Source organism: Ciconia boyciana, chromosome 2 (genome assembly GCF_034638445.1).
Source record: "Ciconia boyciana chromosome 2, ASM3463844v1, whole genome shotgun sequence".
Lineage (NCBI taxonomy): Eukaryota > Metazoa > Chordata > Aves > Ciconiiformes > Ciconiidae > Ciconia > Ciconia boyciana.
The window spans coordinates 82,194,434-82,210,597 of record NC_132935.1 but is presented as its reverse complement, the minus strand read 5'-3'; the positions used below and the strand labels follow the sequence as shown (position 1 = coordinate 82,210,597).

General features: G+C 38.6%; 1 protein-coding gene across 7 annotated transcripts in view; it reads right to left on the bottom strand.

Moving 5' to 3' along the window:
- Window positions 1–16,164, bottom strand: part of TRIO (trio Rho guanine nucleotide exchange factor) — a 258,860-nt gene that overhangs the window by 129,300 nt on the left and 113,396 nt on the right. For all 7 annotated transcript variants that reach the window (XM_072853106.1, XM_072853105.1, XM_072853104.1 and 4 more), the window contains 2 exons: window positions 11,891–12,013; window positions 5,393–5,584 (listed from right to left, as the gene is read on the bottom strand). In XM_072853106.1, the coding sequence (XP_072709207.1) occupies window positions 5,393–5,584; window positions 11,891–12,013 (315 nt within the window). The remainder of the gene's footprint in view (window positions 1–5,392; window positions 5,585–11,890; window positions 12,014–16,164) is intronic.

Sequence of the window (16,164 nt, the reverse complement as noted above, 5' to 3'; positions counted from 1 at the left end):
TTGTTAAAGGAGCTATTATTTGTACAGGGCCAAATGTCGCAATAGTATTCCCTAACAAGTATATTTGGGCATAGAAGGGGGCTGATGTATGTGTGTCTGCCTGTAAGCTTTGGCTTTCAGGACATGCAGTGGACAAAAACTGCATCTTTTTAAAAACAAAAAACGTAAGATGTTAAATCCCTAGGAGTTTGTCTTCCAGGATCTGTCAGTGACATTTAAGATACTAAATGCATGCATGTTTTTTGAAAATTAGATTTAATTATCTTTAAAAGCTTCAAATATCCCTATCTATTATACAATTATAGTGGAATCTGTTTCCTATTCAGAATAAATTCATCCTTGAAGCAAAACCAAGTTTCTCACATCTTCCTAAAATTACATCAACTACTAGTACACTGTTAGCATTCATCCCATTTCTTAACTGAACAAGAAAAAAATGCCTATACCATAGCTTCACACAGCTTAAAGGTCTATTTCTGCCTCGCTTCTCTCAAGCACTTAGTGCTATTTCAGTAAAGCTTGGACTTAGGTTTGGTCCTTTTTTCCAAGCAAAGTAGCTACCAGTATAGAAAAACTCACAAGAGAAAATTTGTGCTGGGTAACTGGATTCCAGTCCTACCAAACCAGTAAACCTCAACACACTTTAGTGTGCTGCCACTGAATGTGTTTCTCTTATTTCAGATTTTAAAACTGTCCTCCTCAACTCTCAGATTCAAGACAACCGGCATATTAAAGTACTGTCTAGAGATTGCACTTCATATATTTTGCCAGACCCGTCACACTAAGCATTGCTGTGCTATAATGATACGATAAAGTTAGAGATGCACAAAAGCCCAAGGGACAGAGCCTTCACACTTCGATGGGGGCATCCAAAAGCTGCTCTGCTGCCTGGAAAGGGCACGCAGAGGATAGAGCAGCATTATTATGACATCCACATTTAAGCTGTAGACCACCAGCACAGAAGACTCAAATACTCAGGAGTGACAGGCAACCAGCAGAGCAGGTCTGTCACCTCAGGGTCCACCCTGGGATGAAACAAATGAAAGGCTGCACGGATGGACACCCTTCCATACCGGAAAATGCAAAGAATGGCATATTTCTGTCAGTGAGTCACGCGACAAAGTGAGACCATTATCAACAAGCGTTTTTGAATCAAATACACGTGCCTCACAGCTAGATATGAATGAATCTGCAGCATTATGGCCAGAGCAAGGCCTCCTCAGCCTTCCCATGCACTGGCACCCTCAAAACAATGCCACCTTCTTTCAACAGCTTGCACAGACTACTGTTTCATTACTTTTGTTCAGGAACAGTGAGGTTTTGTATTTAAAATCTTAGCCAATTCCACTTCCTTTTTCTTTGTTTCAACCTCAGTCTATTCTGGTGTAAAGTTTAGTTTGAGTAAGACGAAAAAAAGAAAAAAGACATCTAGTAACACCATTAAGCATATTCTGTATACATAAAAAGTTCTCTGAGCTATTTTATAATCAACTTGTCAGAATACACACAGAAGGTTATACGCAAAAAGCCAACAGGCTCTTAAGAGATCATTGTTTTCCACATACGTTCAGCCCTGATCTGTATTCCCACACTTGATTCCAGTTAGGAAAATATCTGCTGCTCTACTTTGGCACTACTACAAACACCTGGCTTGCCCAGGATTTCAGTCTTCCCACTCATAGATGCTGAGGAAGCCATTTCAGAGAGAGCGTGTGCGCATGTGTGTGTGTATGTATGTGTATAGAAGAATCTGAATTCACACCAAAATCCTGTTCATCTCTACTTGGTGACAGATTTCACAGTTAAAGACTACCGTGACTCTTGCTCCTATGTTTTGCGCACAACCTTTTATGATAACATTTATTTAGGAAATGTATCTTTTTTCCGTGCAATTTTTTTCTCACCTTGTCCCTCCTCATATTATTAAATGTCAAAAGGCACAAAAGCCATCCTCCGGCTGGGAACCTGCCAGGACACAGTACTTTCAAAGCAAAGATTCTGATAGGGATATTTATGGTCCCAAACACTTTTAAAGCTCGCCAGTGCATGGCTTAACTTCAGTACCTCATTTACTGAGAAATTTGGCTTATAGATTGAAATTCTCACTGTTTGCATGGGAGCTAAAAATCAATATTCCCAACCTTACAAACTTAAAACTAGTAACGTAACAGCATGGAATCACAATTTATATATAGCAAGCAACTGATTTTCTTGGATCACCATTAAGCAAAATGAGTAATGGCGATACCATTACATAACATCATATTTCTGGCTTCTCTGAATACATCCTTTTTTTCCCCAATAAGAAATGTGGTCTATTGAGGTTAGTCTATGAGGAGTCTGAGAACTTGTATGTTGTTTTCTGATGTTTGTAAGCCACTGGGAGCTCTACCAGCTTGTAACCACCTGGCTACAGAACTTCTGGAAATGTTAAAGATGGCCAGCATTTCCAATGTGCATCGTAACAGGCTACTGCACACATACTACACAGCTGCTTTGTGCACAGGTATAGAGCAAAAGTCTCTTACTTCCAGGACACGTCAAGCCAATCTATTGCTTTTGTGGCAAGCATGCTGCTTCTGAAAGTGGAAACTGTGCTGATTTACTAAGCGTGAACAGAGTAACAGTACTGCGCAGACACTGCAGGGCTGATGCTTCCCAGGGAAGCTGGAAAAAGTTGCAGGCAAATTCTGTGTCAAGCATAAAGATTATGTAAAGCTACAGGGGACTCGTAGTATTGGAATGCTCTCATCCAGATGAGGAACATTAATTCAACATTAAGTATTTCTGGGAAAAAGAATAAAACACAACAAAATATCCTACTTCAAAAAATCAAGGGATTGGATGGATATCGGAGCCAGATTTCAAAGCCTCAAAACAGCCAACAACTCAGATTACCAGTTTTTCTCAGCTCTGTGGCTCCCTCCAAACTGTCACACACAAACAGGGTTTTTATTCTTCATGCTTATTTTTTTAGACTCAGAAAACACAAAAAAGATACAAGAAACAAAATCCACCCTAAATACTTGAAGGTGTTGGTGGTGTTTTGTTTTGATTTGTTTGGGTTTTTCTGATTTTTGGGGGGTTGTTGTTGGGGGGGGTGTGTGTTTGTTTTTTTTTTTTTTAACAACTGAAACATCTCTTTCTGGTTCAACAACTAGCATATTATCCTACTACTTGAACTCCTCTCTTCACCAGCTAGGCATGCACATTAATTTCTTCACTCCACCTTACAGCAGAAAGGTTACGTGCTTACAGGTACGCACGAATTTATTCAGTGACTTTCCACATCCTGCAGGAGAAATGCAATTCTCCTGCCAACAAAGCATGGGTGACTTTCAGGTTTAGGGCATTTTTATCTCCCATCTGCTTTGTGATGCCTTCTCAGCACTCCACATGCATGTTTGATAACAAACAACATGCTCCTGAAAACAGATCAGAATACAGAAAGCAAAAGACAGCTTTGAGCTTGTCATTTCTTTGCACCTTAACCAAAGGACTAGTCTACTAAATATGAACCACCTGCCTCACTCTCCCATCTATATTTTTAAGTAGAATGCAAATAAATAAAAAGATAGTCTTGCTTACATAAATAAGTACTCTTTTTAATTTTCCTTGCTTTATTAGGCATAGAGGTCAGCCACATGACAAAACCAAAAAAAATCAACATGTGTACATCAGCCACAACACCTTTCCCCCAAAGTCCAGGCTGCAAAGAGGCTGCCACAGTAACAGCTGTGTGCACTTACAGGGTCACAATAATACCCATTTTCCCAAAGAAATAAATCAAGATACAGAATATATTTTTTTTTTCAATAAAACATTATTATCTAGGGGAGCAGTGGCAACATTCCAGCACATCTGGATCAGCCTCCCACAATTACTCAACGGTGACTCACAGATCAGTCTGCCTTTCAGTTTTTTGGATTTTTTAAAGCCCTTTCCTTGCAAATCCTTTTACAGTATCTGTCTTTCATCACTACAACCAACTGTATCCATTCAAATACCATTCCAGCTGCTCTTCTTGATGCTAAGAGAAACAGGTAATGAAGAAATCTATAGAAACAATGAACATGTTTCAGCAGCTGACTGCTCCTGTGCTTCACAACAGGCTATGGAACAGCACTATGTGCTTGGGAAAAGTGAAACAAAAAAGTTGCCCCATAAGAATAGCTTACGATACAGCATTTATGTTTTGTTTAAACAAGCAGAGTCCTCGGAGAATATCAGCAAGGAAGCATCTAACAGAAAACTGATGGGGGAAGCTATGTACTCTAGAGCTAAGAAGGAATTAAATCCTGACCTCCTTCAAAGACCAACTGCCTTGTGCGTTTCTTTCAAGTGCAAAGCAGATGTTTCACATACAAAAAACTCCCTTATCCTCTATAAGGTTTTGCTGAAGAAGCTACTTTGAATGCTACACTTCTCCATTGAACAGGTCACTTCTTGATGTAGGGTGAAGGGAAGGAAGACACACTCTGACATGCTGTGATCCAGAAGCCTTTCATATTTTCATGTAGTTTGAGCAGTGAGAAGATTTAACATGACCTCTAAACAGAAAACAAGTCATCTACAGTTTTCGAAATCTGCCACTACCTTTAACCAAAATCTCTTACTGAAGTCCTTATTCTTGATCTAGCCTATTCCACCCTCTTCCATGAGCTTATAAATTTGTGTTATCTGTGTTCTGAATCAGAGCAGAAAACTGATCTTGCTGAAAATTAAGTGTGTTTGGCTGAATTTTCTTTTTCCTGGTGTATCAGTTCAACCTTTGAAGGAGAGTAAAAATTGCAAACATGAGGCAAATCATTGTCATTATCAGATAAGCTCTAGGTTGTGAAGAGCCATCAATATACAAGATCAAAATACAATGTGTAAAACAGAGAAAGAAAACAAAGTCTCTCTGGGCAGCAGGGTTGCCTTAAGTAGCCTTGTGCTTTTGCCATGTGTTTCAGTCTCCTGAACCGTGTCAGTCTAAGCATGTGTCTGACAACTCAGTTAACTGCACTGGAGAGCTGGTTGGATAAAGAACCAAAAAGATTTTTAAAAAAGTACACAGTATCTCCTCCCAACAATACTGTCTTTTAGCTGTATCAGTTCCCTGATCTGACCCTCCCCCGTGACTGAACAAGCATGTGTACCTGCACGACAAAGAAGGTAGGAGCTGCTTGTGGAAGTAAAAAATTAAAAAAATAAAATAGTAAATTAAAAAATCCATAAACAAAACCACCACCCTACCCCAGCCCCCAATCCACAGTGAATTGCAAGCCAAAACTCATCGTACAACAGGGGTTCATGACTTGCTATGGCAAGGTTCTAACGATGAAAGTAAAATTGGACAATATTGGTTTTAAGGCTTAAAGTTCTGACCACGACTTAGCAGCAGTTTTACCTCTTTAACATGAGTGTGAAAGGACACGGACATGTCCAGCAGGATCTTGCGTTGCTCCACACGCCTAACAAAATCCTGTATCCGGTCTTCGAGCTGATGGGCAGCTTGATAAATTTCCTCTGGGTCACACTCGCCAGTCTGAGCAAGCTGTTCGGCTGCTTCTAGGAGCTTATCTGCATTGGTATATGTGTTCTGTAGAGAAAAAAAGTCAGTTTCACAAGATTAAATTAAAGAAAATTCAGTCAGTATATTTTAAAGCCACTCAACTAATGAAAAGAAAAAGACAAAAAGGCCCTTGGAATGTATTTTTCTTTTTTCTTTTTTTAAAGTTAGTAGAATATAAACTTACTAAAGATTTTTTTATATTTCTAGATACTTCTTCATTCAACTGTGGATAAATTCATTCCTTAGCTCCTTATTTATGTCTATTCAAATGTCTCCTCAATCCAGAACTTGGGAGCCTATTTATTATTCCTTGGAATTAGTATTTTATATTCACAACTAGAAAAAAGATCAGCCTAAATTAAATGTCTAATTACTTGCAAACTGGCCTATTTCAACACTGGAAAAATCACTACAGTCAAGGCCAGAAAGCTTTAGAAATGTGTATTATTAAAGGTAAGAAACTCCTAGCTGCTGGTAGACAACACTAAGCATCAAATCAACACATCCAGCAGGACAGTGGAAAGTGACCAGGCACAGAAGGAGAAAATTTCTCTCCATCCTTACAGAAGTGAGGCATCCAAAATTCACGAGTCAAGTGGATCACCATTTGTGAAACAGCAGCAACAGAGGAAGGTTTAGAAGTCAGCTATGGCTGAGTGTCAGAGGGGAATATTGTCCCAATACACCACAGGATTAACAAAGGCAGATCAACAGTTCCTGGGTCACAGCAGAAAACAGAATGGGAGAAGTATGGTACCTGATGTGCTGATCATGCTATGGTCCAGAGAAGAGAGAGATGTTTAACAACTCTTAAAGCTTAAACTTTCAGCCTGCATCTATACCTTTCTCATTAACTCAAAACAGGACTGATTCCAAACATTTGCTATAATTTGTGTGCTCTTTTTGAGCCTAACCTTGGGTTTTCATGCCTTAGAATGGTTCTCAGAACAGACTTATCAAGAAAGCATAGAAGGATGTTAACTTCTCAAGAAAACAGGTTGAAGCCAAGTCTACACTAAAGAAGCTTTGCTTATGTCACCACATCAGGTCTCCTGATATGTTTGCACCACAGACTACAAAAAAAACTTATTGACAGTATAAACTACATCTTTCTCTTTTCCCTTGTGCCCTTCCATCTTCTCCCAACCTCAATTACATCAGGTAAAAACACTGCTTGCCAAGATAAATTAAGGCTATGCAAATGTGCTTTTCTCTGCCATAAATGTGGTATCACACCTCTAATTAACATTATAATATCCACAAAAGTTAAATCTGAGCCCGGCCCTAAAACTCAACTAAGGGGCAGGAAATAAGAGCTCTCCTCCAGGGTCTCAAGCAAATTACCAGGCAAGCCCAGCACAGATTACATGACTCAGTGCAGCTTTCATATACTCAGGGGGAGTTCCCCCTTCATTTATTATGATCTATTTATGTAAGGAATTCAATCCATGCTGCTCCTTGATTTTGACTTATGTGCATCTTAGCCCTTCCTTAACCTTCAGCTTTTGAATTGCACAGAAAGGTAGAGAACTCCTCCCCAGTTTCCCTGGGAAAGCCTGCAGAGACTAACATAAGCCTACCCTTTTCAGTGGGGAGTGCACTACTGAACGCTCCAGATCACTGGCTCAGGCCATGTTGGCCCAGAACACGCTCTGATCTGTGCTTTGGTGTTTTGACTTCCACGGTCGCAGTTCACACGTGTTCAAGGGGCAAGGCTGAAGAGCCTTAAGGCACTCCTTGAACAACAACTACTTCATCAACGCAGAGGGCCACACCCAGCTGCAGATGGCTGAAACAGAAGTTTCCCATTTTAATGAAAACTTTATCTCACATGTGAAGCATTGTTTATGAATTCCAGGAGCATCTTCTGTGTAACACAGGCCCAGGCACATCAGACTTCTCTTTCTGTAAACTGGATGGTGAACTGCCTGTACTTAGAAACGATCACAACCTAGATGCTGCTTCAAAAGGGGTTGAAATTCTCAAACCTTAACAGCAGACACAGGCCTTATCACTAAAATTTCTCTTCCAAGCTGAAATATAATATAATATAATAGAGCTGAAATATAATATAAATATTTATCTTGGTAGATAATAACTGCCCTTTGGAATAGGAATCGCAACAAATAGGCATGATGTACTAACTACTGCCTTTCCCAACTCTCTGCTTACTTCTAAACAATGCTTGGAAGGACAAAAGTAGTAATGTGAAGATTTTGAAAATGTTGCTCCCAAGGGGAAGCCACCAGTTAGAAAACAGAAGGTTAGGCAGAAGTGCAGGAGTTCTCCCTTGAAGCTGCTTATGCCAGTTTTCCTAAAATGACAAAGGAGCCTTCACAGTGACAAATTCAACAAAGAGTTTTGAAATAGATTCACACTTCCTCAGAATTTCTCCACTAGCACACCCTCCCCAAATCCCGGGGGAAAAGAATCAGCCAGGTAAGAGCTTTAAGAAGTCCTCTAGTCTATCCCTCTGTCCCCCAAGGCGCAATCAGCTACACTCGAGTCTTTTAATAGGCATTCTTCTCCAAAATGCTGAAAGACTTTCCATAATGGAGAGTTTACCACCTTCCCCAACAACATATCTCATCGCTTTCCTAGTCTTCCTGTTGAGAAGCCTTCTCTACATATTCTTCAGGAAAAAAACAAACACTGTATTTTTAGAAAGCATGTGAAATGACACAACATAGAAAAGTCAAAGGTTAAATTTAAGAGACTAGTGCAGAAATGAGTACTACTGACAATAAATACAGCAACAGAAGTGAGTGGAGGTATGGACTGAATTTCATACAAACTGGAGTTTATGGAGTTTCCCACTATGGAGGGGGAAAGAGAGACACACACATGGATGGAGGGAGATTATTAATGGTACACAAATCATTAAAGGTAGAGAAAATTAAGATAGATTACTCATTAAATACAGTGGATGCTATCATGTTTAAGCATCAGACAACACACTTAAAATGAAAAAGCAAAAGTACTTTTCATCTAAGGAGCAATTAAATTGCATAACTCATTGCCACAAGATCTGGCATAGATTCCAAGAGTATAAATGGGTTCAAAAAGTAGGTAGCTTAATTAAGGGAAGAAAAGTCCATCAGTGACTATTAAACACTGGTTCTGATGCATCCTTCAGTTACAGACACCAAATAAGCCTAGACAACTGGGAGGTTAAAGTTAACTTTTTACGCATACAGTCCCATTTCTTTGTGCATCTGGCAATGGTCACAAGATAACGTAAGATATGGACCTTTAGTTTGATGTATTACAGCCATTCATGGGTACCGTAAAGTGAAGAACCAGTTCAAATACAGAAACTTTTTTTACAGCCTTAAAGGAGGTGGTAACTGGTGGTGGTAAGGAAATGGTAGGTGTATTCAAATGAGGTTTGGTAGGATATTTCTTGTGCATCTCTTGCACCAAGCTGACTTGAGTTCTTTACTCAGATGCAGTCTGCAGATGGAGAAAAAAAACCCCCACTTATCTGTGGAAGAAGATTTCACTAATTAATTCTTGCCATACACCTTTCATGTTTTTTGAATGTAGACTACTGTGAAAAAGCAGACATTGATCGTGGTTGAAACAGGAGAAGCTGGCTTAGAATTTCGTACAAAAATGCATAGGGAACTACAACCATACTATTAATCTGCATCCAGTGCTTCTAAGCTGAAAATCTGTGCCCACAAGTGAATCAGTTATGTCAAAATTTGGAGTCTTGACACTTTGACTAGATGGTCTCATGGGTACAAAGATGACCATGGGGAAAAGGGAAAAAGGAAAGAAAAAAAAAAAAGATAAGCAGAAAGTGAACTGGACAGGCTTCACATGAAAAGAGCAATACTCAATTTTACAATAGGGGGTGCAAGTCGACACGTGTGTATGTAGCATGAATGTCAATACATCAGAATTTGAGGAGGATTATTAGTGAGATGAGTTTTGACTATCTAGTGTTTTTGTAGTAGCAACAAAAAGTGCCAAATAAAGAGAAACAAGCCTTCATTTCACATTAATTTTAAAGTGAATAATTTATGAGCCCACGGCCCATTGACTCTGGAACATCTTTTCTGTTCCACACACAGCTTATTTTAACATCTCTTTGAATGCTGCTGAGAAATTGGCACCTCATTCACACAAAAAAAAAAAAGAGAGGAAGCAGAAGGGAAGAAAAAAGAAATAATAATTTTAGCTCCTCTCAAAATCAGAAGTTAGCCTTCCATCAGGAATGTTTCAACATTACTGTTGGCTCCCTGCATTTGGTAAAACATTGCCATGCCACTGACAGTTCACTTGACACTGCTTCCTCTCAAGTTCTGACTAGAGCTGTCTGAAAACCTCTGATTATGCCTAGAGCCCTACTGGAAAAAAAAAAAAAAAAAAAAAAAAAGGGCAGCAACAAAAAACCCCCACAACAAACAACAACAACAAAACCCAAAATCAAAACACAACAAAGACCTGGACCGACCAGAAATGTAGGCAGAGAATAAATCAGCCAAAAGTTATTCATGCTTTAACAAGGACTGCAGATTGCTGTCTTATACTTGAACATAATCTTCCTTATAACACCAACAACAGGAATGCCTTTTAGGGCCTGCTTACATTCAGTTTTAGAGCAAGTAAGAGGAACAACTCAGAGGGTGTGCCTCTCTTGGCAGTCACTACACATGCAAGAGTTAAGAGATGAAAAAAATACTTATTAGATCATTTTGTCCATCCTACTGTCAGTGGAAGATAGTCCCCTGTAGTATATTTAAGTTCTTTGACCAGTCTAAGTTTTCAGTATCTCTAAAAATAGAAATTCCACCCATCCCCTAAAGAGATCATTTTAAACTCTAGTAACATTCAGTTTTAGGAAGTTTTTGCTAAGTATTTGCTTTACAACTTTCTACTTTATAATGCAAATTAACAAGATGCTTTTCTAACAGTTTACATCCCACTAACAGTTCTACACACTTCATCCTCTTTCGTTACTCAAACATTTTTTTCTTCTTTGCTCAAATAACACAATATTAAGTATGAGATCATCCAGGTTTTGTTAAGTGTCTTACAGAAAGAGATTCTTGCTTGTCTGACCCAGAAAAATAAGTATTTCCGCATGGAAAATATTACAGATTTTACTAAAAATGAGTATTAGGCATGCATACGGAAAATCCAGAATGTGTATATACAAAACTAACAACGCTTATTATTTTGGAAAATTTTATAGGAAATCAATATTGAGGAAGCTTTCTGATGGTATTTCAAGTCCTCAGTCACTGGAGTGCTCTAAGACCATATTTACAATAAAATTTTATTAAGAGCTTAATCATCCATTAAACAGGCAATGTCAACACACTTCTGATGCATCCGTCATAGCAGGTGTCACTGCTGAGCTCCTGCATGTCACTTCAGAATTTTCTAATAATGCATCTTCTGTTTTGACTGAAGGACCATTGTATCAACCCTACCTTAATGAGATTTTTCCTGATGAATTTGAGAGATGTTTACTCTTATCAACCATTAAGACTGGACAGACAGTGCATGTTACTAATGGGGAGGATTCTAGCCTTCAGCTTCTCATGAATTTTGTTCACCTCATGCCCCCTTTTTGAGGTTGCCACCCAAACCAACTTCCTCTTGTTATGCTCCCTGTATTCCTTAGTATCTCTCTTTCTTTCTGCTTGACTCTTTTTCACAGAAAAGTGTGTTTTGAAGTTCTATCATCAGTTCCACTTAAGGCTAAAACTAGAGTCTTCCTATGGAAAAAACGTTGGTATCAGTGATTCAGAACAGGAGGGCATATACAAACTCAATTGTATTTAAAGAAAAAACCCAAAGCCAGGTTGACCAGTTTGCTGGCTCATCTTGTTTCTTAGGAGTCCCTCGCTTCCCCCCCATCAGACTGTTGGGATTTGGGAGCTCCCCAAGCTTAAAAGACAGGAAGCAGGGCTTTCAATTCATCTCCATCCTCTCTTACAGGCTGCACACAAGTTTAAATCCTAGAATCCCATGGAATTAAGTTACTTTAAAAGGAGAGCTTTCATTCTTCTGCGACTCAACATTTGAAAGCATGCTTTTGAAAATAATAATAATAATAGGTAATAATAGCAGCAGCAGCTCTGTTGGGCTTCAAGGCTCCCACTCTCTGTAGGACTGTGGAAGTTAGCCTTTTTCTTACTGAAGCTGGAGTGCAGAGGAGAAATGAAATAAAAGCTTGCAACAGAAACAAAATAGTTCATTCTTGGAACTGAATTTTTTGTAGTGGAGCTCCCTTCTGCCCAGTCCTTCAGTGCCAGAGCAGGAATTTTTCATATATTTCCATGACAAATGTACAGTCCTTCACGTGATTGTTTTTACCTGCGCAACCTCTTCAAAGTCTTCATGGCGTTTCTGCAAAGCTCTAGCCCGATGCAGGGATTTTCCCACTCCAGTATGTTTGCTAAGAAAAGCTTCTCCATGGTTTTCAATCCAATCCAACACCTGTGGTACAGAAGAGACATATAAAAAAACGCCGAGTGAATGTACTGAACGTTGCAACAAAAAGACAACTATTCCAGAAACTAAGAAGCTGTAAAGGGACTGCTTATAAGGAACTGTACTGTTGGATTAAAACACAGTATTGCCATTGAAGGACATTAATTACATCTCATTAACTATTCTCAAGGCAATAACTACCTCAAACTAGCTAAATCGTATGATTTAAGATTATATGTTTATTTTGAAGCCTAGCAAGGACAACCTCATTTCTACACATTCATCAATTTGACAGTAATCTGATCCAAGTGGCTAGACCCCTTGTGAGGATCTCTCTGTAATCTGTTTATGCTTTCCGCTGACATTTTTCTGTAATGTAACACTAATGGAGTTTGCACATTCCCCAACAATGCTGGTGAATGACATGGTGAAGTTTTATTTTAGATGAGAAGTCGCTTCTCCTACTACATATTATTAAGTCAAGAAGAAAGATTCAGTAGTAGAATTTTTAACTAACACAATAAAATTGAGTTGTCATTCATCTTGTAATGATTTCAACGTCTGCATTCAGAGCATATGAAGGATTTTGCCCCAATTCTGAAGAAGCATCTCCTCAAAACTTCAGATAGACATAATTGTGTATTATAAATTTTATAGCTGAAAAAGTGAAGAACGAAAGACATTTTAAGGACATTAAAGCTTCTACCACAATGACTGGGCTGACAGCTTTATAAATAGTAAAAACTGTACATATAATTAGTTCCTGCCAGTTAACACAAAGGATTACTGCACACATACCAAGTTTCCGATGAGTGAATGAACAAAAACATCTGGTCTCTCTCCAAACTGATACATCTTAGCCATACCTTCATTCATTCATTAGCTAGCATGCATACGGTATTTAATTCTTTGGATGATACTCAGAGGTTCAAGAATGCTGTTCAGAATTAAAGACAACTGCATATAAGCAATTTTCTCAAGTCAGCTAACCATTTTTTTACAGTATTTATGTAGTGGTGTGGAATACTTTACCTAACATTTATCTCCAGCATTCTTGTTTCTTTAAAACCTGAGTATTTTGTTTCATTTTGAATATACCTGCCAGAAACCTGTACCTTATCTCTCCTTATCTACTAGTACCCTTTACTCTGATTCCTGAAGTTGGGTGAGGTTTTTTTCCCCTTTTCCTGTACTGAAAGCATTTGACACTTAGCGTAACTAAAGAGAAAGACAAACTTGCTTCCAAACAGACTTGAGAACCATTCCTGCAACATCACTCATGGCTACATTCAATACACATGTAATCCCACACACTATTCCCATACAAAACATCCATGCTTTCTTTAGTAGACAAAAGGAAACCATCTGGTGTGATTTTCTCATTTATCCTGACTGTCAGAATCTTTTTTGATTTGCAAACTCTCCTACTGGACATCTTCAAAACAAACAATCCCATAACACCACATAATACAGCCATCTCAAATCACCAACACTTATGCAATGTTTGTTTTTCCTAGTAAGTATTGCCAAAAGAATATTATTGTGGTTTAGGTCAATGTACCTTTTCATTTGCTTCTTTCAAGGGAAAGTATTGATCAGAGAAGGTAGAGTGAGGAGCCAAACATGGCCTCAGTTATCTGTAAAGTTTATATTACCAATGTTTCAGGAGACTACTCTGCTTTTCTCATTATAAAAAGAGCTAAAGAGAGACATGTTTGGATGAGAGAATTAGACTGGACTCTGGAGACTACTAACAGTTATAAGCTTACAAATGAAATCAACAACAAAATCTGTCCCAGAAAGCACGGGATGAAAAGCAGAAAGCAGCCCAGGGGAGGATGATTTTTGCTCCAAATAATGCTCAGTAACTTCTCAAGAGAAGAAATTGTCATAGAAATCCAGTACACAGATCATGACATAAACCAGTCAACTAGAGAAACATTGCTGCCTCTAAGTGAAACCAGTATGAATACAAGTCTTATTAGTGCTCAGCCTTCTTACCTTGATTCTTAACAAAACTGAGGAAGCACTCTTTGGGAATTTCACAGCATGTAAAAGAAAAGTCAAAGTTCAAGTATGCTCTTGCCCATCAGTGAGAGCTTTTGCATACCACTTCGACCAAAGGACAATACCATTAGCTGGCACTGATATTGGCCATCTAGCAATCTTAAATGATGCGTTTTCTTCCTCTTCCTGGGAGAGGTAAGAGTTACAGAAACCATCATACCAACCCACTAAGGACTTGTCTACTAATCCTGAAAGCACATGGAATTCACTCCAGTAGTTCAGTAATACACAGGAATTTAAGAGGCTCAACACTTTTCAGTATTGCTAATCCTCCACTGCAGCAACTTGCTTTAATGATGCAATTAAGTTCTAACTACAGTCTCAGCAGAACCATCTTTATGCCCAATATAGAAGCTAGAAAAAATGCTTATTCTTAAAACACCAATACTGAATATATGATAGAAGAAACTACTACGGAAAGATGGTTTCATCTTGACAAATTCATTGCTTCTGGCTGTAAAACATGTGTTTTGTACATGCTGTTTGCAGAAATAAACAATCTGACCTTTTGCAGACTCAACATGCTCATTTTCACCAGTCTTCCCCACATCACTATCCAGTCCTTACCCCCCCAATCCCTTAGCTACTTTGCACAGTCTCACTTTTCTGATCTCCATCACTTACTTGGTGCTGACATAACATTCAGAAGGGGAAGATGGAAATCTCTGCCTTTCTAATCTTCGGATAGTTACAATGTGGAAATAACTCTCTCCCAAAAAGAACCATTTCACACTGGAACCACCTCCAAAACCACAGGGGGATCACACAGTGAAATCAGTATTATTTTGACACTGAGCAAGTGGCAAGCATTCTTGGCCCGCCCTTCATTAGTCAAGGCTGAAACAAGTGACGGTTACAACAAAAACTCGGACAGAGTCTTTGAGGCAGGCAGATCAAGGAAGGAGAAGCAGTACATTTCTCCATAATGGACAGAGGAGACACCCAAGGTCAGCAAGGACCTAATAAATGTATGTTTTGAAAAAAACCTACAAGTATGTTTTACTAATCTCTGGCTTGCAAGCCATCAGGAGTGTTTTTCAGGCCAAAAAATTTTCACCATAGGAGTGTCAGCAGTATCGCTCTACCAGAAACATTATCTTTATGTTCAGTTTTGACCTTTCAATGGCTTAGCAGCACAAAACCCCACGTTGCTATTACAACTCTGCTTTATTGCTTCATATCAGAACTGTCAGAGCCAGCTCCTTTCCTTTCCTTAGGTGAAAGGCTGGTGTACAATATCCACTTGGTAAGCTCGTTAATTCTTAAGCATAAAATTATACTTTTATTAGCATATTTTACACTAGAGGGATTATTTTCAACAATTGAATGCAACAGCCAATGACCTAATGTTTATTTGAAAAAAAAACCACACACAAACAAAACACCCTCTTTTTTGGCATTAATATACAAACTAACCAGGAACTAGATCTCTTGGCATGTTTCTGCTATCTAAGGTGAAACTCAGAATTCTGTTCAGTTTAAGACTGTCATAGGTTTTCACATTTCAAATTTCAGATTTGCTGAAATTCAAATCTTATCTACTATTTTTAATATTTCATGTGCTACCTTTCTTACTATTTGCTCCAAGAAATTAGCAGATGATTCTTGTGTACACAGCTAGCACCACAGTGTTTTTGTTGATTTCAAAAGCTTCACTAGAAACACTTTCCCAATACCTAACATACAAGACAGAATTAAAAAAAACAAAAACAAACAAACAAAAAACCACCCCCCACCAACCAGTTTTCTAAGGTGGAAGTAACACAAAATTAAGTACCAGCTCAACCCAGCCAATTCCCTCCTCCAACTCAGCTCTGTCACTCACTTAACACTTCCATGAACTGATTTATTTCATTAATCCAGCAGAAAACTATGCCAGCAGAGGGAAGAGGAGGAAATCACAGATTCATGCTGAAGGACAGTTATAGATTCACTTCTGCACTTGGTTGCTTGCCACTATGTGCAATTTAACCATAAACAGTGGAAGAGAGCCACACTTAGTTTATTTTGACATGAAAAAAACACAAACATTTAACTTTACTGACAATAATTAAAAAAGGTTTTCATGCTGGTTTCTAAATCATGCTAGA